Source organism: Ochotona princeps, chromosome 5, assembly GCF_030435755.1.
Source record: "Ochotona princeps isolate mOchPri1 chromosome 5, mOchPri1.hap1, whole genome shotgun sequence".
NCBI classification, from domain to species: Eukaryota; Metazoa; Chordata; class Mammalia; order Lagomorpha; family Ochotonidae; genus Ochotona; species Ochotona princeps.
The window spans coordinates 78654961-78680946 of NC_080836.1; the positions used below are offsets into that span (position 1 = coordinate 78654961).

Sequence of the window (25986 nt, forward strand, 5' to 3'; positions counted from 1 at the left end):
TGATTGGCTAAGGCCCAAGTACTTGGGCCATCTTCTGCTGCCTCCCCATGCACATTAGCAGGGAGCTGGGGAGGAAGCTGAGTGCCTGGATGAGATCTGGTGCTGATACGGGATGTCAGCATTTTAGGCTGCAACTTAACTGGCTGAGCCCCAATGCTGACATCAGATTTTTATTTATTTATTTATTTATTTTTGCTTTTTCTAAGTTTATAGTTACACAATTCTAGTTTTTTTTTTCCTGGGGACTGAAATAGGGGAAGCAGGATAAACGTTAGTTTAAAACTGATCTCATCCTTTGGAAAATTTCAGTTTGTAAGAAGGGCCACAGATGCTATGTAGCAGATTCCTATGATAACTTTCTTGTGGATTTGTTCATTTCAATTTCTTTAATGATTTCATTTACTTTCTGTGCTATTTCAAAGGCTTTCTATTCTCTGAATAACATCAGATAGGCATGAATCAAAATATGTGCATTATTCATCCTATGGGTAATTTTTCTATTTCGTTATTCCCAGAAACTGCTTTAATCAGAGAAGTAGGGTGTGTCTGAAAATGATAGACATGATCTTTTTAACTTGTTGGAACCAGAGTAAGAGCCAGTCTCTTGTCTTCCAATTCATCAATAATCTCTGGATTAAGTGCTCACTCCCCATGAGCATTCATCCTCCCATACTGCCATCTACATCAATGAGTAGACACCACCTTTGAATTGGCAGTGTCATACTACCTCAACCCCCACAAAACCCACTTCCTTTTCAGCAAATAGAAAACAACGGAGAACATGAATTTGTTGTGAGCGCTGAAGACCGAAGGAGGAGGGTGCCTGCTTCTGGCAAACATGAAGTCAGAGCTTTGGTATTTCTTTCTCTTCTGCCTCCAAGTTGAAGTTCTAATGGGTGAGTGGTCTATTGATCATTTTTATTAAGTTATAATCCATGTAAACATTAAATAAAATCAAAAGTAGAAAAACAGAACCACATAGAATGTGACTTTTTTGTGAAAGTAGGAACGATTTCAGATCACAGCTAAAGTCACCCTGTCACTCGTGTCACCATGGATGGTACTGAGTTTACTTTGCTGCTTTGATACTGTGTTTTAAGATAAAACAATGCACTTCAAGAGACCACTGCATTTTAAAATTGTCTGCTTGAAGTTACCTGTCAATGGATAAAGTAAAAATTTAGCTTACTGTTCTCAGGGAAAGATGAAAGATAAAATGACTTATGTCAATAGAATAAAAATTAAATAGTCTTGCCATTTGGGCAAGGGATTCTTTGTGTGGCATAAAATAAAATGGGAGGGTATTGAAAATAAGGATTTTGATTTTAATCTTTCCTGGATCGTCTGTTATCTGAAATGCCTAGGCTGCCATGGAGTTTTTATTGACACTAAGTATTAGGGTACCCTTTGGAGGCGAAGGCAGAGTGGATTATGTAAAAATATTCCTAGTAGCAATAGACATTAAAAAATCATTCTGGAATCTTTGTCCTTTGTCTTACAAGGCATATACAGACTATATATGAAAATTTAAATAATGCTATCTGCAACATAAATTCATTTGTGTAGCAGCTTGTGCTGCTTCTTACCCTATACATTTTATGTTACCTATATTTTCTTTAACCCTGAGCCCTGTCCTTAAAGCTGGGCAAAGGAAAGTGAGATGGTTTTAAATAAGAGATTAGGATCTACCAGTGAGATGTCCCAATCTTATTGTTTTCTTATTTACTTCTTTCTTAGGTAGCATTGGACTTGATATTTGTTCATTCATTCATCCACTCATTCATTGAATACTGAGTACTTGTCATGCAGGAGGCATTCTGCTAGTGGCTTTGTGCACAGTAAATAGCCAAAAGAAATCAGTCCTGCTCTTCTGAAACTAACTAAGTAGGATTACTATGTAATCTCATGAGTTAGTGATAATTACAGGCAGAATTCAGTTCTACGAGAGAACGTCATAAAGGAGTCTGGCCAGATGGAGTGGTTGTGGAAGTGAGATTTTGTGTGGATGGACGCAGCACTTGAACTGAGACTGGAAGGCCAATGAGCAGTCAGTGTGGAGAAAGGTGTGAAGGAGCTGGGACTGGAAGCACAAGTGGCAATCAGTAGGGAGAACAGCATGAAGGTTGGATAAATGCTTAACATGCGAAGGCACGTGCTAAGACTCGGTAGCAAGAGGGGATAAATAAGATCAGGGAACCAGAAGAAGGAAAGCGTGAGTACAAGGAGAAAGCACTAGAAGGAAGGCCAAGCTGGGTCAGAGCAAAGATTTTCTTATGAATTGTTCAAGTCTTTGCAAGATTTGTTGGTGTTGCAAAGATCATTCCAATGTGCCAAGTGCATCTGAGCAGTTATGGTGATGGTATTGTGCTAAGGAGATTTGAACTAACATTGGTGTTATTTCTTTGGAAGTATAGAATCAGCCTTAGCTACATTTGCATTTATAAGGTTATGAAAAAATTGTGCTTCTGGAATGTCATTCGTCTAGAGTTTTAAATAAATAAAAACGGTGCTCACTGTTATCACACAGAAAGCCATGGAATATAACTGGTCATCTTCCTATGTAACAGGTGACAAAATTGAGTTAGGAATGACTGAATTTGGCGATTTTGATCATAGTAGCAATCACGATACTCAAAATGCCACCGTATTGTATGTTCTCAGCAGCTACCATTTTATAAGCAATCAACACGAAGAATCAAAATCAAGTCAGTTAAGCACCTGCAGATCTTCTGTGTCATATTTAGTCAGTGTAGAAACTCAGAATAAGAAAGGCAAAGTGACTTGTCACACATTGATTAGCAGCAAAACTGAGATTAAAACACTCATGCGCTTGAACCAAGCATATACACTCCCTCATACTGTGTTGGAATAGCAGATTCAGCATAAATCTTAAGGCAGGGATAGTCTAACAAGTTTTGTTATTTGATTGGTGAATTACCACTTTTGGTTTATAGGATGTGACAAATACATTCTATAAATTTAAGATTGAACAATAGGGGAAGCTTTATGTAGGGTATTTCAAAACTGTTGTCACTGTTTCATATTTTGTTCTGTGAATTTAAAACTATTCTGAAATAAAATGTTTAAAAAGGAATGTTAGGGGCCCGGCGGCGTGGCCTAGCAGCTAAAGTCCTCGCCTTGAAAGCCCCAGGATCCCATATGGGTGCCGGTTCTAATCCTGGCAGCTCCACTTCCCATCCAGCTCCCTGCTTGTGGCCTGGGAAAGCAGTCGAGGACGGCCCAAAGCTTTGGGACCCTGCACCCGCGTGAGAGACCCGGAAGAGGTTCCTGGTCCCGGCATCGGATTGGCGCGAACCAGCCCGTTGCGGCTCACTTGGGGAGTGAAACATCGGATGGAAGATCTTCCTCTCTGTCTCTCCTCCTCTCTGTATATCCGGCTTTCCAATAATAATAAAATCTTTAAAAAAAAAAAAAAAGGAATGTTAGAAACCTTGATGATTTCTAGGATCCTATGGATATCAGTGCAACGTTTAACAAAATTTCATTCTTTTAATGATTTTGGAATAATCAGAGACTCTTACTTGTACAAGGGCCTGGGAAACCTGAACTTCTATCTGCATTGAGAAGACTCTCCTTCTATGCTATGGGTCATGTGGGTATCCCATTGTATTTTGATTTTAGAAATACAACTGTAAATTCAGTGTGGAGAACACACAAAACTGGGAATGAATAAATGGATGGTGCTTAGTAAACATGTTGTGTCTTATGCTGTGTCTGGTGGGGAAAGTTGGGAGGCCATACCTCAAGGCCACCTGGCGTATTGCTCTGTTATGCAGTATTGCAGTGATTCCTGAATTCCACCGCTTGAGAAAAATAGCTCCATTGTATCGCAACACCTGATCCTTCCCCAGAGTTCAGAGAGAAGTCTGTTGAGTGGGACCTTTCCTGTGTGCCTGGTGGATATTTAAAAAGTTCATTGTCCATTCACACTCAACATGATGAGGTTGTACTTGATTTTATTCCTTAAGTATTATGATGTTTATTTTTTGGCTTTATTTCTTTTGTTGTTGTTGTTGTTTTTTAATTTTAATGATAATGTTCCATAGGCTGTTTTCCTCTATATTTTTTACAATAGTATAGTATACGGTAGTATAGTCCTTCAGGAACAGTCACACGTCCATCTTTCTGCTATTGAAGCGTATCATGACATTTTAGGTATAGACCTTTTGGTTGTATACACTGCTTGACTTTCGTTGGTTTGAGTGTTTCTTTGATCTCTCCCACTTGCCTTTTGTGAATGTGGACAGTTAATTATTCTTTTTAATTTAACAGTCATTATCATGTTCAGAGAATCTTAATTAAATGACATTGCATCCCCTTGCGTTTAATCCCTATTCTCTACACTGACATGAAGACTCTAGAATATTCTTCCCTTTCTAGTCTCATGCTACCCCCAGTGAAGGTAGCCCTGCCTCACACATGGGTCTTACTGATTAACTTGAACAGTTTAGTTGCAGATCTTTGCTAGGTTTTCTCTTGTAATGTTTTCTGTTCAAACAACACTTTATACCATATCCCATATTTTTACAGTTAACATCATTCTAAACATCTGCTTTTGCCTTGTGATTTATGTTCTGATTCAATAATCAGAAGATTATATATAATTTCCTCAAATGTCCCCGAATTTCTGAGGTCCAGCACAGGTGAAGAAGTCTTTCTTTGACTTTGAAGGGAACTGGTATCTTCTCTGGGAGTAAAATTCCTTTTCTTGTACCGTGGCTAATTGTCCACCATCTTACAGGGTTGCGGATGAGTAGTTCCATGCTTGTCTAAGTCTCCTTCCTTTGTGTGAAACTTGAAAAACTCCTTTGCATTTTGAATTCTCTTGAGAGCTACTCATTTAGTACTGGAATCCAGGAACACCATCATGTATGCCTCATTCTTTTTCTCTGTATATGTATTTTTACTAGCTTTCCTTAGGAGTGAGTAAGACTTTTGTCTCTGGACTTAAGCTTTTCTTTTTTCTTCATTTCAAGCATTTTCCTTCCCTCGTGTTTGTTTAATCTTTACCTCCACCCACCTCTCCCTTTCTAGAAATGCCTGTTATTCGCAGGTAAAATCTTGAGTCATTTGTTTTTTTCATTATTAGTGAACAAAATGGCTTTCTTGACTTGCTTATGCTTATTAACCACAACTCCTTAGATGAAATGGAATAACATAGTTTCAAACTTACTACAGTCATATTCCCATTTCTTGGTAGAAATAAAATGTAGGTGCATAGAAGGGGCCTAACTTTTTATCTGAAATTTGCGCAAAGTAATATCTATAATGTTATATGACTTAAGAAATTTACCCTAGTGGGTAGACATTGTGGTGCTTTGAATTAATCCATTGCCTTTGTGCTCTTGTTACTGCACCTTGGAAGTAGCGGATAATGGTTCAAGTGCTTGGATTCCTGCCATCCACATATGAGGTCTGGGTGGAGTTCAAGGCTTTTGACTTTGGCATGACCCAACCAAGGCTGTTGCAGGCGTTTGAGGAATGAGTCAGCAGGTGGAATATCTCCATATACCTGCCATTCTTCCTTTCAAAAACAAACAAACAATATAATCAATAAAAATTTCACCCCAGTATTCACAGTTATAAAGTGACCAAGCTCAACAACTTGTACTACATCCTTAGTATGAGACTATTGAGTTTTCTAATAAAATGAGTTACTGGGCTTTGTAACTGTAACAAAAAATGTATTTTAAACTCATTTATAGACTTTAAAAACTAAGGAAGAGATCATCTTTCCTGTGTAAATCCTACCTCCATACTGCTACTGTTCTAAAAAGCTGTCAAGTGACATTTTTTGATTATTCTAAGTAAAATGAGGTTTTTGATATTTGAAACTTGTAAAAATTCAAAAATTATTTCTGGAAAGTAAAAGATAAGAATGTGAAGATTATAACTCAGAAATTAAAATTGTTAGCAAAGATTATTTTTCCTGTAAAATTGAACAAAACAAATACAATTTTGAGGAGAGAAAGAAAAAGTGGGGATAAGAACCTTTGTGGGTCACACTTAACCTAATAATGCTTGTATCTATTTCGCTTGAGTAAAAAAGAAGAAATAGAATAATGGACTTGAGGGGATTCATTTGGCCACCAGTACTGATGTAATGTGTTCCAGCAATCTTAAAACAGACATAGAATTTCAATAATCAATTAAAATTCACTTGAAAGTAATTCTTTTGAATTTGAGAAATCAACTTTACAGTCAATGGTTGTATGCTCCTAGGACCCAGCAATCAAAGAATCAATTTCATACACTAATATGGGAACAGCACCATTGCTTCTTCTGCACTCACAAAGCTGTTTATATTGTTCAGGTTATGACTAAAGAGAAAAAGTCATCGCAGCCACTGCACTTTCTAAGTTATGATGAAATTTTCTTATATATATATGATTCTATTTCTATATTTTTCTGTGGACAGATATACTATGGGATAATCATTAAGAATCTATTGACCCAGATTTTATTATTGGTTCAAATACACACGTTAGCCTACTACACAATGATTGGTGAATGCCAATATCCAGAAAGATGAGTGTATTAAGCACAATATAATGTTGTATCTAGGAAATCATAAAAGGTTTTTGATATATGATAACGTTTTAAATCATGGAACATCTATGTAACATCAATTAGAATGCTGTTTTAAGCATTTCTGGCAGTAATTCATCTTACACATATTGATGACAAAGAAATACCTGCAAATCATCTTTATACCTAGCCTAATATTAAAATGCTCTTTTTGTTTCTCATTAGCTCCTGTGCTGTAATTTCTCTAAAATTAGTGGGTTGAACTTTGAACAGAGGATTAATAAAGTGTGTGGACTCTGGTGTCAGAATGTCTAGGTTAAAATGGTAACTTGTTTCACATTGACAGTATAATCTTGAGCCAAGTATTTAAGTTTCAGCTTCTCTGGATGTAAAATATGGCTTACAAAGGCAACATGTGGTTGGATTATGTTGCTTAACCTAATGACTTCTACTTCTGTCCATGTTGTTGCCAATGACAAGCTCTTGTCCTTTTTTTATGCCTGAGTTGCATTCCATCATGTGTAAGCATCACAGTTTCTTTATGCAGCCATCAGTTGATGACTATGTAAGTTTGCATTTCTTGGCTGCGGTGAAGGGTGTTACAATAAACCTGAGAATCAAGATGTCACTTAGGGTGATTTCATTTCTCTTGGATGCATATTCAGTGCTGGGATTCTGAATCGTATGGAAATTCTCAGTTTTTTGATAAACGTTCATCTGGTTTTCATGATGGCTCTGCTAATTCACATTCCCACCAAAGGTTTGCCAGCGTTCTCTTTCCTCCACAATCTCACCAGAACTTCTATCCTTTTTCCTCTTTCTATTTTTATTCTACGTCCTCTTTCTATTTCTTTTCTCTTTTTCTAAAAATAATGATGTTCTTTAGGTTTCAATGAAGTAACTCAAAGGAAAGATTTTGAATGATTTCACCATAAAGAAAAATTCAATGTTTGAGAAATTAGTTATGTTTATTTCCATTGAGCATTGCACAGTATATAAATGTGTCAAATTATGACATGAAATTCTAGAGATATGTACAGTTTTTGTATGTCAGTTAAAAAGAAAAAAATTAAAATAGGCAATCTGACATGAAAGATTATTGTGAGGATCAAATGATATATTGTGTATTTAATCCAACACTCACTGTGAGTGTGTGTGTGTGTGTGCGTGTGTCTGTGTATGGGTATATATTTATACCTTTAGCACTTGGTGAGGCTAATTCAATCCATCTTTGCATTTGGATTGAGAATTTTTCCCAATGTCCAGTAAACAGGCTATTGCTCAATTTTTATCACTTTGTTTAATCCATTCCAAGGATATTTTCCAACCACGTGTAGCCTTCCTTTTCCATACATTCATTCATTTAATATTACTGAGAACCATGACAGTGTTCTTATTGGGAAACTCATAATTAAATGAAGAATGTAGGCAATAATGCTCCAACATAATATGTATTATGCATATATTGGTATAAACAAATTATTAGAAGTTATTGAGACTATAGAGATAAGATTCTTTATCAGGCAGTCTCAGAAATTCTCCAAGAGATGAGTTGACAATGAAAATGGTTCTTAAAGAGCGTATGAAGAAGGTTTTTATATTGGTCATTTAGCTTATGGAACCAAAAGAATGATGCAAAAGTGACAGCCACATTTTTTTAGTGTAACTTGGACAAATTATCTGCAACATTTTAGAGGCATTAGTATCATACCAATGAGATTTAAAAAAAATCTCAGAAGCCACAGAGACTGATGGAGATTTTTAAGCTGAAAAGATAAATACTTTTAGGAGGCATGCTTTTTTTTTGGGAGAATCATGTAGCAGGAATGAGAGGAGAAAGATGGTGTGGAGATACTTCCATATGTGAGGGGTAACGTGGGAATGCTATGTACTAACAATAGCTTTGGGAAAGTGGTCAACGTCAAGAAATACCAGGTATCTGGACAAAATTGAACTCACAGACTAACAGGTAAGGAGATTTACAGAGAGGTTTCAATGAAGAGTTTGATAGTTCTAGGATAAGTGCAGTGACTCTCTCAAGCACAGGGTTTGACTTTGATGAGTGAATATTGCATCTATTGTGGACATGGAGCACACTTGACTTGCAAGGGCAAATCTTCATAGAGATGTCAAAAGGAGATTAGATACAAGGGTTGCAGATAATGAGTGAGTTACAGGATCATAACTGAGAGCTGGAAGTACAAGTATAAATAAATTTAATGTAGCAAATGCTTTATCCATGTGTCTAGAGAACTTTACACAGCAAGTGTGAAATACATAATAACGTGGGTATTCAGAGATATTCATAAAGCTCTTGCTTTCTCTCTCTCTCTCTCTCTCTCTGTGAGGCTAAGTATAGTTTTTTTTAATTGCCTGTTATTTTCTTAGCACAATCATTTCAAATAAATAGTATTGAAATAACTAATAAAGCAACTTACTTGCAAATTAATTACTCTGTATATTGTGTGAGTTTTAACAAGGAGAAAAATCAATCTTTTCTGTTTCTTATTATCATGCTTATAGAAGAAAGATTTGTTCTGTCTTCCTTGTAGAGTTCCTGAGAGAGTAAATATGACTCACACATTTTGTGTGTATATGTTTTGATTTTTGGAATTTCTCCTCACTTTTGTTCACATTTTAGGTTTTGTTTTCTCCACATGCTAGGATTTCATATTAGGTTGAGTTTATCTTGGCTGCCATTCCTGCCCTCTCTGAATTCAATCTATTTTTAAAAAAGGAATGCCTTTGAAAAGTAACATAAGAATAGGCATTGTACATATATATGTGTATCTCTACCAGGATCCTGAGAGTTGTAGCTGGTAGAATTATTCCAAAATGACATCGCTTTTTATGAAAATTGGAAAAATGAAAAGGTGTTAGAAAGCACACATGTTGGAAAATTTCAGAATTTTTTAGCTGAGTGGTCAATTGTGACCCAGATAATGTGACAATGGATTAAGCCACTTCTTGGGCCACTTGAAATATGTATTAGTGTACCTGGACTGGGTCCCCGATACTCTGTACTTCTGATCCATCTTCCTACTGATGCCAACACGAGTTACATCCTATTGATGCCAATGTGAGGTACTCTAGGTACTTGGAGTTCAAGGTTCCAGAATTTTGCCTGGTCATCCCACGCTTTTGGGAGGCATTTCTGGAGTGATCCAGTGAATAAAAGATTCTCTTTCATTCTCAGTCTCCCTTTCTCTTAGTCACTCTTCCTTTAAAATACACAAATAAACATTTAAAAATAAGTGTAATGAAAATAGTATAAAGGAAATTTTTAGAACTTTATTTCTTGTGCCACATTCAGGTACTGTGCTAAAGCTTATCATTATTTGATTACAGTAAATGGGTTAATATGCACTATCAACAATTGCAAACTCAGGAGATCTTATCTTTCTATCACTCTGTGATCTTTGTGGAGGTTTGTGGTTAGAAGTCTGAGTTAAAGAGCATTAAATCACATTGTTGACTTGTCCCACCCTCCCTAGATTATGTGGGTTCTTTGAATACTTTCTGCAAAGGATTTCCAACCAGAGTCTGAATAAGATGGATCCTAAAAATACTACCTTATGTGAGTTCAGATATGGTCAGAATTAATAGGCAAATAATATATTCTTGCTGTAGTGCAATTTTTAGGTAAGAGGTATTTTCATTAGATTTTTACCTAATTCCATTCACAAAAAATCATGTAATATGTTTATCCTCTAACAATTTTATAAACCTAAAGAAATCAACAATATAAATTTTATGATGTTACCACTGAGATTCAAGAGAACATATTCTTTTTTTGTATTTTAGCAAGATAGTCAATGATAAATAACAAAACAAGGCATTTATACCACAGATTACCAAAATGCTATGGTTTATAAAGTGCTGAAACTATTGGAATAATCATTGGTCTGGCCATAAGGCAGGTAAATTTTGGGTACTTTGGGAGATCTAGGGAATCAATCTGATTGAATCCTGCCTTGCCCTATATGGGAATTAAAAAGCCACAAGTTATAAGTCACTTAAACAATTGTTAATGGGCCTGGTAGATATTTACTGACAACAAACCTTTTTCTTTCAAAACTCTGACAAACGATTCTCATTAGAACTTAATGTAATAACTGGGATGGTGTGTTGTATTCATACATCCTGGTGGACTTATTTCTAGAAGAAAAGTAATGTAATTTGCCTTAACTAAGTTCATGTCCCAGCTACAAGCTATGTAATCTTGGGCAAGGTGCTCACTTTGTTGGTGCTGTTTTTTAATTAATAAATGTAAATGCAAGCATTAAGATGAAAAATTTAACTTGATGCTTTCTATGAGCTATTTTGGTTTTTATGTTCTGTATTTCACACTGTATCTCCTTAGATTAACAACATTACTAAGATCTACATGTTCATTTGCCCTTCCATCCATTCATCCACCCATCCATCCCTCTATGCATTTAATAAGTGTTTATTGCAGCTTACTCTATGGAAGGTGATATTGTAGACCCCTGGAATGGGTTTGTGAATGATTAAAAGATCCCTGATTTTAGAGATTAGGCTATACTGTGGTAGCAAGACAATAAATAAATAACATGCAATCCAGGTGATTTTAAATGCTGATAAGTATCTCAAGTAATAAAATAGAGAAATACTTGATTATGCAACTTGATTGTATGCTGAGTTCCTATATTTCTGCTTTACATTCAAGAGAATCTAATCATTGCTCCTCCAACTGGTCCGCATCCCCACATATATCTCTTGGATCACAAAATTTCTCCACTCTCTGCTTTCTGTTTGTCTATTTATAATCATCCTCCACAGAGAATACAGTCTGATCTAAGAACCGTAACCAAATGAGTCATTATCTTGCCATTAGCCTTGAAGAATGAAAAAGAAGCAGCCATGGAATATGAGGGGAAATATTGCAAGCAAAAAAAAAAAAAAAAAAAAAAAAAAAAAACCATATATCCAGTGCAAAGCCCTGGGAAGCATCTCCACAGGTTTGAGGCATTCAAGTACGCAGTGTGGCTGTGGTTGCTGAAAGACTGCTGCAAAGTGCAGTGAGAGAGATGGGTTGGGTTATGAGAAGCCAAAGTAAGGAGTCAGATTTTATAGAACGGTTGTGGAAGTTTTCAAAGCAAGATAATGATCCTATTTGATACTATTTGGTTATGGTTCTTAGAAGATCAGTCTGTATTTTCTGTAGCGGATGATTGCAAATGGACAAGATAGAAAGCAGAAAGTGGGGAAATCTTGTGATCCAAGAGACAAATGTAGGGATGTGGACTAGTTGGAGGAGGAATGACTACATTCTGTAGGACATAAAGCAGAAAAGCAGAAGTATAGGAAATCAAGCCTCCTCCCACAGACAGTGGCCCTGTAACCACTGTTGTGAGTGACCACTCTCACTTCGTGTGGTTACTGCTTTGGTCACACTTCCATTGGTGGTTAGTAATGGCTTTTGTGTACTGACCTAAAAATCTTTCAGACAACTAAGAGCTGTGCAATGTCAGGCCAATAATTTAATCTGTCTGAGCCTTCAGTTGTCTGCAGAAGAAAGAACTAAGACTCACCATATGATCTCTAAATCCACAAGGTATAATGACTGAACCATGTCACAGAAGGCAGACTGAAGGTGAGGATGTTTACAAATGTCTGAAACATGGACTGACAGTATCTGTGAGAATGTGTTGGAGCTGAAGATGGTGCATTAGGAAGAGTGATGGGCATGTTGAAAAGTAATATGAGAGACAGTGCTTTGAGGGAGGTGGTACATGAAGAAAACATAAACTTGAAAAAAAAAGCAAGATGAGAGAGATTGGTTAGGATGATACTCATAATTTTAAGTAATTAGTATAGTAGAGGAACTGACTAAATAGGTTTGATGCTCAAACAATCAGAACAGACATCAGTAATAAAATGAATGCTTTCATGTCACTATTCTAACCAGAATGTTGGGTTTGGAGATAAAAAGATCCAAGGTAAGTGCAGAGAAGTTGTAGCTAGTAGCTTCTACAGTTAGGAAACACTAATGTATTCAAAATTTCTTTAAATTGGTGGTCCATTAAATGATAATAAAGGACAATCTTCTTTGATAATATTTCTCAGATGTTACCAAATGCTAAGAGGAATTTGTAATTTTGTGTTTGAGCATGTATAGCTCATAGATGCCAGAGTAAGGATGAATTGGTTAAATATTGTGGTTGAAACAATTCAAATTAAAAGCTTAAGAGTTGTACAATGGTTTCCCAAATGGAAAGCAGTAACATTGAGTATATGAAGACTTGAGTTAGCCTTCTTGTTACTACATGTAATAGTAAATAGATGACTCCAGCAGTGTTTGTGGTTAAAAATAATTCTAAAAAAAAGAGGTTGGCATTGTGGTATAGTGAATCAAGCCACTGATTGCAATGCTCACACCCCCTGTGGGTGCTACCAGGTGGCTTAACAGCCACCATGCAGGTATCAGTGGAGCAGGCTTTCACTGAAAGGCTTCAGCTACAGTGGACTGATTGAACATCATATTTACACTAAAAAATGTGGCGCTTTTTATAGACAGCTTGCAGAATAAGGGAATTGAGGTTGATCTGGTAAAGAGGAGAGTGTTCCATGGACAGATGCTGTCATAGCTGTGGGAGGTGATGGCACAACACTTCTTGCAGTGAGTAACGTCTTGGACAAGCTCAAGCTAGTGATTGTGGTAAACACTGATCCAAATGGTCCGAGGGCCATTTATGTCTGCCTGTTCGATAAAACACATTCCCTCCCAGAAGCCTTGCAGAAATTCTGTCATGGTGGCTATGGAGGCAGTGAATCTGCCTGTACTTTGAAGGGACTGGTATAAATCCTGTACCCATGAATCTTCATGAGCAGAAACTAAGCTTGAATTAACACAGTAGCACTTTCAACATCGATAGAATTGATGACAAAGAGGCTTCAGGACCCCAACTTTTGCCAGTAAGAGCATTAAATGACATCTTCATCAGGGACAGTCTTTCTTCGAGCATCTCTTACTATGAGACTTCAGTTGATGACGGTCCATTGGAAAACAGTAGAGTTCAGGGCTCAATTTGTGTGCCGGCACAGAATCAAAGGCCTTGTCATTCAGTATTGATAGGGTTGCAACTCAGACTGTGGAAGATGTGTTAAATATTGCAAAATGAGAAGGAAATTTGGATCTTCTATTGAACAAAGAATTGGTTAGAGAAAGTAACAAATGACTATAATGAATCCTTGCTCTATAGTTCAGAAGAACAAAAAATGCTTTTCAGTGTTAGAGAACCAATAGCAAACAGGGTTTTCATAAGCAGTCATTGGCGTTATTTTTCCTAAAAGGTTTGTATTCTTTCTTATTGTTGGAATGCCTGAATGGTAGTGCATGGAGTACTTGTTCAAGAAATCACAACAGGTCTATGTTGCCTTACTGTCTGCCAGAGTCCAGCTCCAGCTGAGTTTGGAACTCGAGAAGGGTGCGTGGATGAGGCGCAAAGAGAGAGAGAGAGAGAGAGACCACTACAATTCCATGATCATCGTGGACAATGCAATAAAGCTGTCCGCTTTATTTAGACAGAACCAGTCAAACTCTGGCTCAGGCTTTTATGTCATGGTCAAATGGGTGTTTCTAAGGATAATTCTGCCATTTGTTTCACCTTAAAACAGGATGTTATCCATCCTGGCGCTGTGGTTAGGAAGTTCTCAATAGATGGTGCATATCAATCAGTAACACATTCCTACTACAATCCTCATTCTACAACTTAGTCTTGAATCAGTTAAGGGAGGAAAGGCATCACAGAAGGAAGGACCTAAAGATCAAATAAAGAGGGAAAGAATAGATTCCCACTACACCTGGGGACTTAGCACCCTTGGTTAGCATATGGGCAATGGGGGCAGCAATAAAAGGCCCTTTTGCTAAAAACGGTATCAGCAACATCAAATTCCAAGCTCACATTGGTAGTAGACATTAACTCTGCAGAGGCAGACAATGCCTAAATAGATTACAGAATTCTCAGGGGGATTGTCCAGTGTCCATGCAAAGGGAGGTGGAGCTGCATTCAGGTGGTTGTAGAGACATCGCCAGACCCTGCCAAACAGTGGGAAATTCCTTGCGGCCCTGCCTGCAATGGAACAATTCTCTTCACTCCTTCCGCTCTTCCACACCCATCACATGGACCCCAGCAACTGTCCTCTTGGGTAGTATGTTGTGGGTTGGCAACACAATGAAGGCATGTATTATATAATTTCACTGCATTGTTGCTTTTATTATTTATGTTGCTTTGATGATGTTTAATAAAGAAGATGAGCTTTGAACTGTGTGCTTCTAGAACAATGGCAAATTTGATTACTGGAAAATATTTTACCTGCACAAGCAGACTTTTAGTCAGAAAGTACCCCCCCCCCCTTTTTTTTCGTTATTGTAGAGACTGGTTAGCAATCAGCTCAAAGACCATGTGGGTGCCACTTCTTGTCCTGGATGCTTCAGTTTCAGTCTTGCTCCCTGATAATGGCCTGGGGAAAATAGCAGAAGATGGGTCAAATGCTTGGGCCCATGCCATCCGTGTGTGAGACTGAGATGAAGTTCCTGGCTTTGATCTGGTTCAAGCCCTGGTTGTTGGAATCAATGGGGAAATGAGCCAGTGGAGAAAGCCACTTCCCTATCGCTCTCTGCCCTCTCTAACTTTAGCTGTTAAGTAAATAAAGCATTTAAAATAATGAATAAATTAATAGTCGATTGTGTATGATAGAAATAAGGTATTGGAATCTCTACTCGATGTGAATGGCATTTGTCTTTGACATTGCCATTCAAGAAAAACTTAGGACCTAGACCTACCTAGATTCTTTTGTGAGCAAGAAGAGCAGTTTCATTCATTCTAATTTCTCCTGAATTTTCACAATAGTTCATTACTATATTGAGGCAGAAGGTGTTGTGGGAGAATGACCTTATCCCATGGAAGAATCACTCCACAGCAAAGTATTGGCCTGGCTTGGGCTTTTAGATTTACCTGGGTATGTTTGAATAGTGAACACTCAAGCAAGTAAATGTAGGAAAGAACTTTAGTTTGTTTTTGTTTCACTGTCATATTTCATAAATTAGGAAACTTAAATCACAAAGCCTCCCCAGTGGTTGAACCAAGGTTTGATTCTGCTTTCCTTAAGAAATACTGCACTTCAGCTTCTACCACACTGAACTGCCAACTCTGATTTTTCATGTTGTGCTGTGTTATAGATCACAGAGTAAACAAAAAAAGGAAAAAGCTGCTGACAAAATAGTTTTGAGGATTGGAAGACAACGTACACACTAGCCACAGACACCTCTGCCCCAAGTTCTCTTTGTGGTTTACTTGATAACACTCTGAAGTCTCTGGGAAATTTGCTCTGAACATTTATAAAGCAACTGAGAACCAGTCCACTGATTTTATCTCCTGTAAAAACTAATAGGAGATTTAAGCATCAAAACAACAGTGGTGCACTGTAATTTACTCTTAAAGGCAAATAAGTAGCCAGAGCAAATACCCTGCATTTTAATCGGATGTGTGCTGCAGCTGTCTTCATGCTGACAGATTTCTCCTTATTTCTTTGCCTTTAGTAGTATGAAACAAGCATTATTTTCTTCCTGTATACTTAAAATAAAAGCAGTTTCACTGTAAATCAAGACAGCTCTACAGAACAATGAATAAAATATGAATGTAATCTACATGAATGAATAATGACTATAGCACACTGCCTCACGCTCAGCTTGGGTCAAGAAACACGGCATTGTCAGCACACTTGAAGCCTTTCTATCCTTGTGTTTTCTTACCTGGTTCAAACTTCCTCTGCAGACAAAATCATTATGTTAAATTTTATAGCGATTTAGGATATATGCTCTATTTCTAGTATTTATAATGCTTTTTCAAGAAATCACAACAAGCCTGTGCTGTTTACTGTCCTTCTAGATAGTATATTGTGGGTTGACAACACAATGAAGACAGGTATTATATAATTTCACTGCATTGTTGCTTTTATTATTTATATTGTATACCATTTGTCAGTCTAATAGCTGCTTCTTTGAAGGTGAGCTGTCTTCCCCCCCCCCCAATATGGCTGATTCAGGATTTTTTTTTGCCAAAATTGGACTAGGTGTATATTTTTGAAACAACCTGCTTAAGATTTGTTGAAATTCTTGGTTTATGATTGAATTTTAATAACTTCTAAACCCCATCTTCCAGTTCATCAATTCTTTCTTTAGCTCTATCTAATGTACTATTAAACCTAAACACTTAGTGTTTAATTTGCTAGTGCATGCTTTTTGCCCATTCTAGTTTGTATTAGTGAATTTTTTTGTGCTGTTCAGATATTATTACAATATTGTCTTTTATTTCTCTAAACTTAATAAGCACAGCTTTTTGGACGGGGTGCTTTAATAATGTATATATAAGAACTGTGGGTTTATTTCTATAGGATGACGTTCCTGTGGCTATCCCTTTTTTCATTGTGTTTGTTTTTTTATGGTATGCCTGCATCATAGCATTATTGCATGTCATTCTAACATAAATATTTGTAGACACATTGTGAGGCCTAACATAAAATTGCTTTCTTCTTGGAACAGATTTACTTTCAAAAGCCTATATGTGATAATAGCCTGAGACCATATTAAGATTTAAGGATTGATATTTTCTGGACTCAGAAGTGAATGACTGGAGTGATTCAAAGGTGTGTTATAATGTGCGTGAGGGCTAGTTTGTTTCTGAGTTACTTGTTCTCTAGGGATTTAACTCTGAGACAATCTTATGGAAGATTCCCCCCTTGGCAACTCTTGGAGTTAAGGATTCAGGAGAGCAGCGTAACTAAAGCAGTTCCAATCTGCAACTCTGGGTTTTGGTTTTATCATCAAATTTCACCTAGAAATTTCTTCTCTTTCTCTCAGGTCTTTAATTCTAACACTTTCAAAGGTTTTGTTTGACTGTTTTGCTTGTTTTGTTGTGTGAATTGCATTGGATCATCCAGACAATCATCATTGAAAATCAGAATAGTTTTACATGATGTCTCTAATTTGAGTATCTATCCCCTAGTAATATAAACTAAAAATATAAATAGAGATTTAAAAAACTAAATAATTTTGGTGAAACTTGAATAAGATTAAGGCAAGTAATGCAAGCAGACCTGTGGCAAATGGACCGTCCTGCATAATGCTCATCATATTATAAATTGGAGCATCTCCTTAAGGAAGCTGCTGAGGTTCCGCAATACATATCGTGACAACAATGTTTAATTATTTTGATCAAATGTCATAAAATTTGCACAAAATTAAATTGTTGAAAGCAATCTTAATATTCAACATTAATGGGTTGGCTTTAAATTAAGATAGCTTAACATGATGGCCTGCTACATAGTAATTAGGAAGGATAATTATTACTATGCATTTCTAAAAAATAAATATTTATAATATAACATTAAATGACAGAACACAAATTAATATACTAATATGAAAGTATGCATCTAGCAGATAAAGAGCAAAAATGTCCAAATACTATTTCTATTTCACTGGACCACTGGGAAATTCTTTTTCCTTAAAAGAGTTTTACATAGTGGTCTGAGCTTTAATCTTTGAATAATAAAGGCAGCAGGTTGACATTGTGGCAGGGTAAAGCCTCTGCCTGCAATGCCAGGATCCCATCTGGGTAGCAGTATGAGTCCCAACTCTCTACGTCTGATCCAACGCCCTGAAAATGTGCCTGGGAAAGCAGCAGAAGGGGGCCTGTGTGCCTTGGTCTCTGCCACCCATATGGGAGACCTGGATGAAGCTCTTGGCTCCTGGCCAGTTACAGCCGTTGTAGCAATTTGAAGAGAAAATCCATGGATGGTAGATTTTCTCTTGCTCTCTGTCCCACCCTTCCACCCCATAATATCTTTCAACTAAATAAATAAATAAATCTTTAAAAATATATACATACGTGAAAAACATGAAACATATTTTAAAACCTAGATAGTAAGCCATCATGTTAATATTTTTTCCAGACAATTTTAGCAGGTAACTTTACTGTACAATTAGGGAAAAGGAAAAAGAAAAGCAGGAACAATTTGAATTTCTTCCTTTTGAAAAGATTTATTTTTTTTTATTGATTTGAAAGACTGAATCGCAAAGAGAGGGGAAGACAGACAGAGAGATACATACCACAAACACACATACACACACACACACATACACCCCAGGTGGGGGGAGAGAGAGAGAGAGAGAGAGGTCTTTCATCACCTGGGTTACTCCCCAGATACCTCCAGATGACTGCAATAGCTAGAGCTGTGCCAGGCCAAAGACAGGAGTCTGGAGCTTTATCTGGTTCTCCCACCATGGTTGCTGGGCTGAAGCACTTTGGGCACATTCTGCTGTTTTCCTTGGTGTATTACCTGAGAAAAAGATTGGAAGTGGAGCAGCTGGGACTTGAACTGGTGCCAGATGCCAGGGTCACAGGTGCCTACCTTGCTTGCTATACCACACATGGGCCCCAGAGCGGTTTGAATTGTTTAGAATCTGCAGCCAGGCCAAAGGTATTTCAGGTTTTGTGTCAACCACATGCACATAACAAAAGCATTATTTTATTTCTATAAACTTGAAATAGATTTGAAAGATGAAAATATAAGCATAAATCTGGGCCTGATGTTTATTATCAGTTTTGGTTCAGTTCTGAACGGATGAGGTTCAGAGAAGACATCTTTCTGTCATCTGGAAGTATGTTTGTCCTATTCTTCTGTTGTCTTATGGAAGGGCATAATTTAAATATATGTATATTTTATTGAACCCTTCATGCTCAGATTAAGACATTTTGAAATTTTAAAAGCGTTTTCCCTATAAACTGTGTTGTTTCCAAAATGCTTGTTTGGCTAAATTCTGTTCATCTTTTAATTTCAATTTTATAAGTAATATTTAGAGTAGGATTTTTCTGATCCTCTGATCAAAGTTATAACCTATCCTAACCCTACCACCTATATTAGAATGGTACTTCACTGCTAGCCCAAATTATGATGCATTCCTACATTCATTAGTTTACCATCAGTCTCTAATATGGACATTGCCAAAGGGAGAAGACCATACCATTTAATGAATGCTGCGTAAATATATTACTTAGTGCTGAACATATTGTAAATTATATATTCATACATGACAAATGAGCTTCATGTTAGCTTATTGTTCTAGGACAGATTCTTTGGATGTAAACTTATTTCATTGGCGCATAATAGAGGTGATTTAATGAAGACATAAGTGTTCTAATGTAATTAATAGGGCAATGGATTCATAAATCATCACTTTTGCTTTTTTTTTTCCTTTCTGTTTTATCCAGGGGAAAGCAATGATTCTGCCAAGTATGAGATGTTTGCATTTCACGACGGAGGTGTTCAGGTTTTATGCAGATACTCTGAGACTGTACAACAATTCAAAATGCAGCTGCTGAGGGGGGAACAAGTGCTCTGTGACTTCATGAAGACCAGGAACAGTGAAAACAGAGTGTCTGTGAAGGCTCTGAAATCCTGTGAATATCAGTTACTCAACAACAGTGTGTCTTTTTTTCTATACAATTTGGACAGTTCCCATGCCAGCTATTACTTGTGCAAGTTATCAATTTTTGATCCTCCTCCTTTTCAAGTACAGACTTTTAAGGAATATTTGCATATTTATGGTAAGAGATTGCTTTCATCTCTCTGGTTCAAGAGTCACATTTACAATTTGACAACTTTCCTCATTAATGAAAAACAAATAAACAAATATGTGTTTCCTGTTAGAATTTATTCAGACAAATCTGAAATGAAGCAGTTTTGATGAAAATATAAAATTAATTATAATAGCAACAACTAGCATTAATCAATAATATGCAATCTTATTACAAATCCTACTAGGTTAGATAGATCATGTTGCTTTTTAAAAGCAAATACCATTGGGCCTGGTGCAATAGTGTTGTGGTTAAAGTCCTTGCCTTGCACGCGCCAGGGTCCCATATGGGTGCCTGTTCTAATCCCAGTGGCTCCACTTCGCATCCAGCTCTGTGCCTGTGGCCTGGGAAAGCAGTCAAGGATGGCCCAAAGCCTTGGGACTCTGCACCCGTATGGGAGACCTGGAAGAGCTCCTGGCTCCTGCCTTCGGATTGGCTCAGCTCCAGCCATTGCAGCCGCTTGGGGAGTGAATCATTGGACGGAGGATCTTCCTTTCTGTCTCTGCTCCTCTCTGTATATCCACCTTTCCAATAAAAATAAATAAGTTTAAAAAAAAACAAATACCATCACAATTAAAATTAAATATAGGAAAAATAACCTAACTAAAGTCTGAATGACTCTTATTTCTGTTCTCCTAAGGTTTAAGGTTCGGTTTTGTTAAGGGTTAGTGGGATTAAGTAAAATAATTGAAAGTCATGATACTGTACCATTCTTTCTTATTTGTTCTTCAAAAGTATAGTCAGAAAAGCCCTTTCTTGCTGTCCACATTTGCAAACTTCTTACTGAATTGTCCATTAAGTTTAGTTTCTAGGTCTGTGCTGTAAGATATGTTAATTACCATGTATTTCCTGGACTTCATAATCTTAATGAAGGAAAGCTTTATTTTATTTGATAGCTCCTTTCAATTTTGTAAAACAAACAAACAAACAAGCAACAACAACAAAACTAAGTGATTTAGCACTGTGCTGGGAGATCTGTTGAGTTTTTCATTAACATAACTTTTTTTTCCAACCCAGAATCACAGCTCTGTTGCCAACTGAAGTTCTGGTTACCCATAGGATGTGCAGCTTTTGTGATAGTCTACATTTTTGGATGCATGTTTATTTTTTGGTTTACAAAAAAGGTGAGCAATTTCCATCTCTTTTTTTCTCTGTCTCTCTCTCATTCTCCCTCTTCTCTCTCCCTCTTCTTTCCCCTCTCTCTCCCTCTCCCTCTCTCTCCCTTCTCCCTTACTTATTTCAAATAAATAAAAACTTCTACAGCAACAACAACAAAAGAACTGCAACAAATTTTCTCAGTGCTGTGAGATGTTGTTTTTAGCATTTTACATTATAGAATCCCGAAGTCATTGTGCATATTATGTGAACGTGCTGTTCTCAGTATATGGACCAGATAGTGTGTGTATCTGTGCCAGGTTGGAAATTGATAACAGAAATTAAAAAAAAAAAGGAGAGAATGAGATTGGGCCCACAGTCAAGGTCTATTGGGGGAAATAACAATATGATGAAAATGAGGAAGTTCAATAGGAAGCTCTTCTTTGAAGATTTTATTCTTTTATTCTTCTGCTTATCATAAATTTAGAAGCTTTTCACACAAACAGGAGTGAACATAGGGAAAATTGGTGACAAGCCATGTTTCTCTTTTTTTTCTTTCAGAAGTATCAATCCAGTGTGCATGACCCGAATAGTGAATACATGTTCATGGCAGCAGTGAACACAGCTAAAAAACCTAGACCAGCAGGTACAGTGCTGTGTAGATATCTGAGTAGTGAAGAAAATTCTTTTGCTTTAATTTAGAAATTTCAGTTAGTTTATTTTAAAAGGGATGCAAACATGTCAAGATCTAATTTTTCTGTTTTCTGTGAGAATCTGGAATTCCACTTTATCTTAATTCATACCTTGTGCAGTGTATTGAAAAAAAGACAACAGTATGTTTTTAAACCACTATTAACAGCAAATGAGAATTTCATAAATGACAATTTTATCAAAGTCCTTTTACAATGCAGGTTACGAGAATTGAGATGACTATAAGTTTTCTTTGTGGAAAAATTTGTTAAGTTGTATGATGAACATTTATTGCATATCAGTTAAATGTAAATTACTGAGTGAGACCCTATGGGTTGTGTGGAATTGGGATTAGAAAGACAGATTTAAGTTGGCACTACCCAGGGAAAGAAAGAAACACAGTAGCGATGTTCAATGGCTTCCACGTAGAGAATGTGCAAGTTTAGAACTCTTGGGTGACTTCAGAAGCTGGTTAGGTGGGGCGGTAAGCTTTATTGTTGAGTGTTGAATCAGAGCACGGTGAAGTTCTAGGAGCACCTGGAAAGTCTGAGGCATGGAGAGTTTCAAAGTCTTACACCGTTGAGGTTGCCTAATGCAAAGTACATAATGACACCATAGGCGCTGCACGCCTTGCCACCATTCAGTGGTTAAGGACTGCAGGGAAGGGATGTACAGTTTGTGTAGCAGGAAATACAGGGAATGGGAGCCAGAAATGCTCCTTTATGGTATCTCCTCAGTTTTGGGGATGCCAGAAGTTGATGCTCTGAGTATTCTGTGACTCATTTGCTGCTGTTTCATTACTTTCCTATTGGAAAAATAAACAAAACAAAAAAACAGCTTCTGTTTCTCCATCTTGTGCTGTTAAAGATGTGTCTGTCTTAGTTGGAATCCCTGAAGGCAGAACCTGGGTAGGTACTTCAGGGAAAGTCATTCATTTGGAAGATGACCCTGGGAAAAATAGAAAAGGACAGTGAGACAGATGAGGAGGGAAAAAAGCAAATGAAGATCATTGCCAAGGTCTTATCTCTAGACGATGGGGACTTGAATTCTCTAGAGCTCTGTAAAGTATTCAGGTGCCTCCCAGAGTTCTGCTGAAGGTGGGCTGGTGGCATTTTTACGCACTGTTCAGTCCCTGCTGAATTGGGGCTGCCTGCAGGAGTCATCAGCTTTCCCTAGTCCCTGAGCTGTGTGCATATTCGGGGCAGCTTCACTCTCCCATCTCCAGAGAATAGAAACAGAGATGTAAGGCTGGGGCAGTGGTGCTAAATCAGTAAAACTGTGCAGCAGCTGGAATTAGATGGGGCAGTTCTGAAAAGAACTCAAATAATGTCTCACATGGGAACTGAAAGTGGGCTGGGTAAAATCATGGAAAATATGAAACTGGTACTGCATTTTGAAGCAAAAAGATGAGCTTTGAATGGTGTGTGTGTGTGTGTGTGTGTGTGTGTGTGTAGCAGAGAAAGAAAAGAGGGAAACTGCACATGGAGCTTTTAAAGAATTTATGTTAATTGCTTATCATTATTATGTTTTACAGAACTCTCTGGCACTCGGGCATGAAACACACCAACTGCGTCTCCCCTCCCACATCCAACTCCTACTCCACCTCTCCACCTTGCAAGGAGAGACTCCTGGACCATGGAGTTTGACTTGATTTGACAACATCCATCTCCTGTTGGTGTTTTGTGCAAAGTGGACCAACAACTCTTTATACCACGGGATTTTAGTACATTTTCTTGGTGCTGCTGCTTTCTCTCCTTCTTGCAACTAGCCTTACAGAAAGTTCATCTCATATGCACTCAACAAACAGACCTCACTAGGAGGGAATTCCTGTCTCCATGCCAAGACCTAGCAGCGCTACACTCAGTGAAACAAATGTCTTTTTTTTTTTCAAAGCTGAAAATGCATTTAATCTTCATAGCAAATGTACAGCCAAGGGCCAACATCTGTTTGTGTTTCACTATTAGACCCTCTCTTCTTTCTGCAGGGATGGGCATTCCTTTTGAAATTAGACAATATGAAGGGATACTTCATAACTGCAACTATTTTCTCAGGTGTTTACATATACTGTATTGTATTAATACATTAATACATACGTAGTACTGTGATAGTACTGTCCTCCAGCTTTTCAATGCCAGTGGAGCTCTCAACTAAGTTAGATGCCTTTTTGAGCCCTTGATTCTCTTCCTGTAAATAGTTTTACCTAACTACTTGAGAGTCTACAGTCACTCTAACTAGGGAATTATAAATATCTACACTTTTCCCTTGGATGTGCAATAGAAGTATATATACATATACACAATTACATATATGCAAAAATATAAAAGTATATTTTATGTGTATATATGTATAAGGACACATCAAAAAGTTTTTGGAAAAGCAGAAGTAGATGATAATTTTATTTTAGTATAAATGTTTTAAACCCAACAGTAATGTATACTGCATATGAATTTTCCATGAACTTTTTGAAAAGGAACTCACATGTATAGATTTTAACATTTCCATGTATTCAAATAAATGCATCTTTTTCTTTCATTTTCCATCACCTTTAAGAACTATTTTTGTATATGTACACACACACACACACACATAATTTGGTTGTTTTCTTCCTACAAGAATATTTTTGCTCCAGAAAGTTTTTGATTTTCCAAAATTCAGTTAACATGATTTACTTTGTTGATATTTATGGTAGGAAACACTGCCCAGAATCAAAAGCAATTCATTTTATTATCTTGTTTTCAACCATGATGTCTGTTTTCATGGCGCTATTAGTTACAAACTTTGCTATTTTTGTAGATCATATTAAAATTGCAAACCAATAAAATCATCTTTAATTGACAAGCATTCTCCTAGGAGCAGAGCAAATAATCCATTTATTCTGAAAGCTTCCCAAACTGGAAGTTACTGCCAAGCTATGGCTGTGGTGCCTCTGGGCTTGACAGGTCTCCATCAGTCCACAGTAGCACTCTGGATCTCAGTGGAATTCCAATAGTTGACAGAAACTCCTGGGGAAGGGGCAACCAGCTACTCTTGCCCCCAGAGGATGCTGTAACCCTGGGAATCAGAATGGATCCATTTTCCTTTGAGAATGCACAATTCCCTCTCCTGGAGACTGACCTTGGCTTTTAAAAGGAAATCCTCTTTAGAAGGTTTGGCTGGAAAGATTCCTCCATACATGTAAGATGTGGCATTTTCTCCACTTCTCTCTCTGCATGCCTGGGGCTTCCAAAGCAGCTAGTGTGTATGTAGCAAACTGTTAGCTTTTGATGAAAGTGTGTCATTTAGTAGTTTTAAAACATGTATTTGCCTGCTAATAGCTTAATTTAAAAGTGAGCTCCTGAAATGCCATTATGCATACTTACATTATTTTAAGCATGTGTAATGCTAGATGTGTACAGTATAGTACTGAACTCATAATTTGAATCAAGTGTGGTGTTCATTGTTTCCAGCTGATTGGGAAACCGGGATGGTCCTGCAGAAATGTTTCCTGTGTTGCTTGCAGTCTTTTGTGTGGCAGGTGGGGAGTAAAAGCAACTGTCATGGTTGTCTGCGGGATTGGATTGTCCCAGGCTATGCCTTGGCGCTTTCTCATCCCCAGCTCTGGACATCCCAAAGTGAGTTGTAGAACAAAATTTCTGTGAAATTGAAGCTGGTTTTCAGAGGAACCAATTATTGAGTAGATGCTAGTAACAGCAGGGGGCTAAGAAACCAATATCTGATATTCAGCAGCTGACAATACCTCACAATGTATTCATGGGGCAGGGAATGAATTACCATAGCTTGTACATGTGAATTGAACCCTGTTCTGGATGATAGTTACATGGTTTAGATCTGTTGCTTTTTTTCATTTTGAAGTAAACGCAGACATATGTAAGACAGTTGGAAGCACAAAAAGGGACTCTCTTCCTAAGTTGCTGGCCAAATGACCTATCACCTCTGAATAGTACTTTAAGTGCTTTCTAAAAACAAAAACATTGTCATCTGTAACTACTAT

The 25986-nt window shown here is 37.3% G+C and overlaps 1 protein-coding gene across 1 annotated transcript; it reads left to right on the forward strand.

Annotated features, from left to right (window-relative positions):
• Window positions 1-768: 768 nt before the first annotated feature.
• Window positions 769-24092, forward strand: ICOS (inducible T cell costimulator). Its single transcript, XM_004577257.2, has 5 exons — window positions 769-896; window positions 19845-20180; window positions 21228-21334; window positions 21867-21951; window positions 23530-24092. The coding sequence occupies exons 1-5, from the start codon at window positions 839-841 to the stop codon at window positions 23550-23552; spliced, it is 609 nt and encodes a 202-aa protein (XP_004577314.2). The 5' UTR covers window positions 769-838; the 3' UTR covers window positions 23553-24092.
• The last annotated feature ends 1894 nt before the right edge of the window (window positions 24093-25986 follow it).

What these genes read in the sequence shown, in the direction of transcription:
- ICOS (XM_004577257.2), top strand. Translation starts at nt 839, where the DNA reads ATGAAGTCAGAGCTTTGGTATTTCTTTCTCTTCTGCCTCCAAGTTGAA. An exon ending in GGAATATTTGCATATTTATG is followed by an intron (nt 20,181 to 21,227) that starts GTAAGAGATTGC and finishes TTTCCAACCCAG; the next exon opens with AATCACAGCTCTGTTGCCAA. An exon ending in TTTTTTGGTTTACAAAAAAG is followed by an intron (nt 21,335 to 21,866) that starts GTGAGCAATTTC and finishes TTTTTCTTTCAG; the next exon opens with AAGTATCAATCCAGTGTGCA.